At 55.3% G+C, this 1,737-nt stretch overlaps 1 protein-coding gene across 1 annotated transcript; it reads left to right on the forward strand.

Annotated features, from left to right (window-relative positions):
* Window positions 1–361: 361 nt before the first annotated feature.
* Window positions 362–1,057, forward strand: LOC135460940 (olfactory receptor 14J1-like). Its single transcript, XM_064737914.1, has one exon. It carries the CDS (start codon window positions 362–364, stop codon window positions 1,055–1,057), a length of 696 nt encoding a protein of 231 aa, XP_064593984.1.
* Window positions 1,058–1,737: the final 680 nt, after the last annotated feature.

Here is a 1,737-nt window from a genome sequence, read left to right on the forward strand (position 1 = left end):
CCCTCACAGGAAGAGAGGTGATTTTGGAGAGATTTCACGTCAAATACATAGAATTGACACAAATGGATTAGTCACACTTTGTCAATGTCTTCTTTCAACTGTCCACCATGGCCAGAGTGAAGGAATGCCCAACAGCAGCTCCATCAGCCACTTCCTCCTGCTGGCATTGGCAGACACGCGGCAGCTGCAGCTCCTGCACTTCTGCCTCTTGCTGGGCATCTCCCTGGCTGCCCTCCTGGGCAACGGCCTCATCATCAGCGCCGTAGCCTGCGGCCACCACCTGCACACACCCATGTTCTTCTTCCTGCTCAACCTGGCCCTCAATGACCTGGGCTGCGTCTGCACCACTGTCCCCAAAGCCATGCACAATTCCCTCTGGCAGACCAGGGACATCTCCTACTCAGGATGTGCTGCACAGCTCTTTTTTTTTATGTTTTTCATGTCATTAGAGGTTTCCCTCCTAACCATCATGTGCTACGACCGCTACGTGTCCATCTGCAAACCCCTGCACTACGGGACCCTCCTGGGCAGCAGAGCTTGTGCCCACATGGCAGCAGCTGCCTGGGCCAGTGCCTTCCTCAATGCTCTGCTGCACACAGCCAATACATTTTCCCTGCCCCTGTGCCATGGCAATGCCCTGGGCCAGTTCTTCTGTGAAATCCCACAGCTCCTCAAGCTCTCCTGCTCCAAATCCTACCTCAGGGAACTTGGACTTCTTGCTGTAAGTATCGTTGTCGCCTCAAGCTGCTTTGTCTTTATGGTTTTTTCCTATGTGCAGATCTTCAGGGCCGTGCTGAGGATCCCCTCTGAGCAGGGACGGCACAAAGCCTTTTCCACCTGCCTCCCTCACCTGGCCGTGCTCTCCCTGTTTGTCAGCACTGGCTCTTTTGCCTACCTGAAGCCATCCTCCATGTCCTCCCCATCCCTGGATCTGGCCCTGTCAGTTCTGTACTCGGTGGTGCCTCCAGCCCTGAACCCCCTCATCTACAGCCTGAGGAACCAAGAGCTCAAGGCTGCAGTGTGGACACTGATGAGTGGGCCATTTAGGAAACATTAATCTGGTTGCCAATTTCTGCATATCTCTTGAAATAAAAGTAATCTTCGATATTTATTTTTGGATTTTTTTTTAAAATTCTGTTTTGATTTTTTATTATTCTCCCTAAACCAAGGCCATTTTTCTGAAATTTCTCATTTTGTGTCTCCTAACTTCACTGTGGCCTCAGACTGTGTCAATGAGGAGCTGGTCTCTTGGTGGCTTTAAAGGAACTAAAGGATCTCCCAGCAGAATTTTCACTGGAGTTCCCCTTTTGTTCACTTCTCTGGAGCTGCAGCAGCAATGTCTGTGTGCAGAGCTGGGGCAGATCAGTGCTGGCACAGCAGCTGTGCCCAGCAGCAGCAGCAGCACTTGGTGTTGCCAGTGCTGCTGCCGTGGCCCTGCCCCGCTGCCCTGGTGGCCCTGGTGTTGCTGCAGGGCCTGAGTGCTCTCGGGGCCGGGCACAGCCCTGGGGGTGGCAGTGCCGGGGCTGCAGCAGGGACAGGCCATGGGCACTGCTGGGGCAGCGCTGACGCCTCAGCCCAGGGCCTGGGGGCTCCAGGCTCCTTGCCCAGGCTCTCTCAAGAACGCGTCCAGGCCAATGCTCAGCACAGAAAAGCCCCGTGAGCAGCCCCAGGCTGGCCGTGGGCAGGCTGGGGGCAAACAGCATGGCTGGGGCTCTGCAAGGGCCCTGGGGCAGATGG

Source organism: Zonotrichia leucophrys, unplaced genomic scaffold, assembly GCF_028769735.1.
Source record: "Zonotrichia leucophrys gambelii isolate GWCS_2022_RI unplaced genomic scaffold, RI_Zleu_2.0 Scaffold_131_126668, whole genome shotgun sequence".
NCBI lineage: Eukaryota > Metazoa > Chordata > Aves > Passeriformes > Passerellidae > Zonotrichia > Zonotrichia leucophrys.

Excerpts from the sequence above, each read along its gene's own strand:
- LOC135460940 (XM_064737914.1), top strand. The coding sequence starts at position 362 with ATGCACAATTCCCTCTGGCAGACCAGGGACATCTCCTACTCAGGATGT.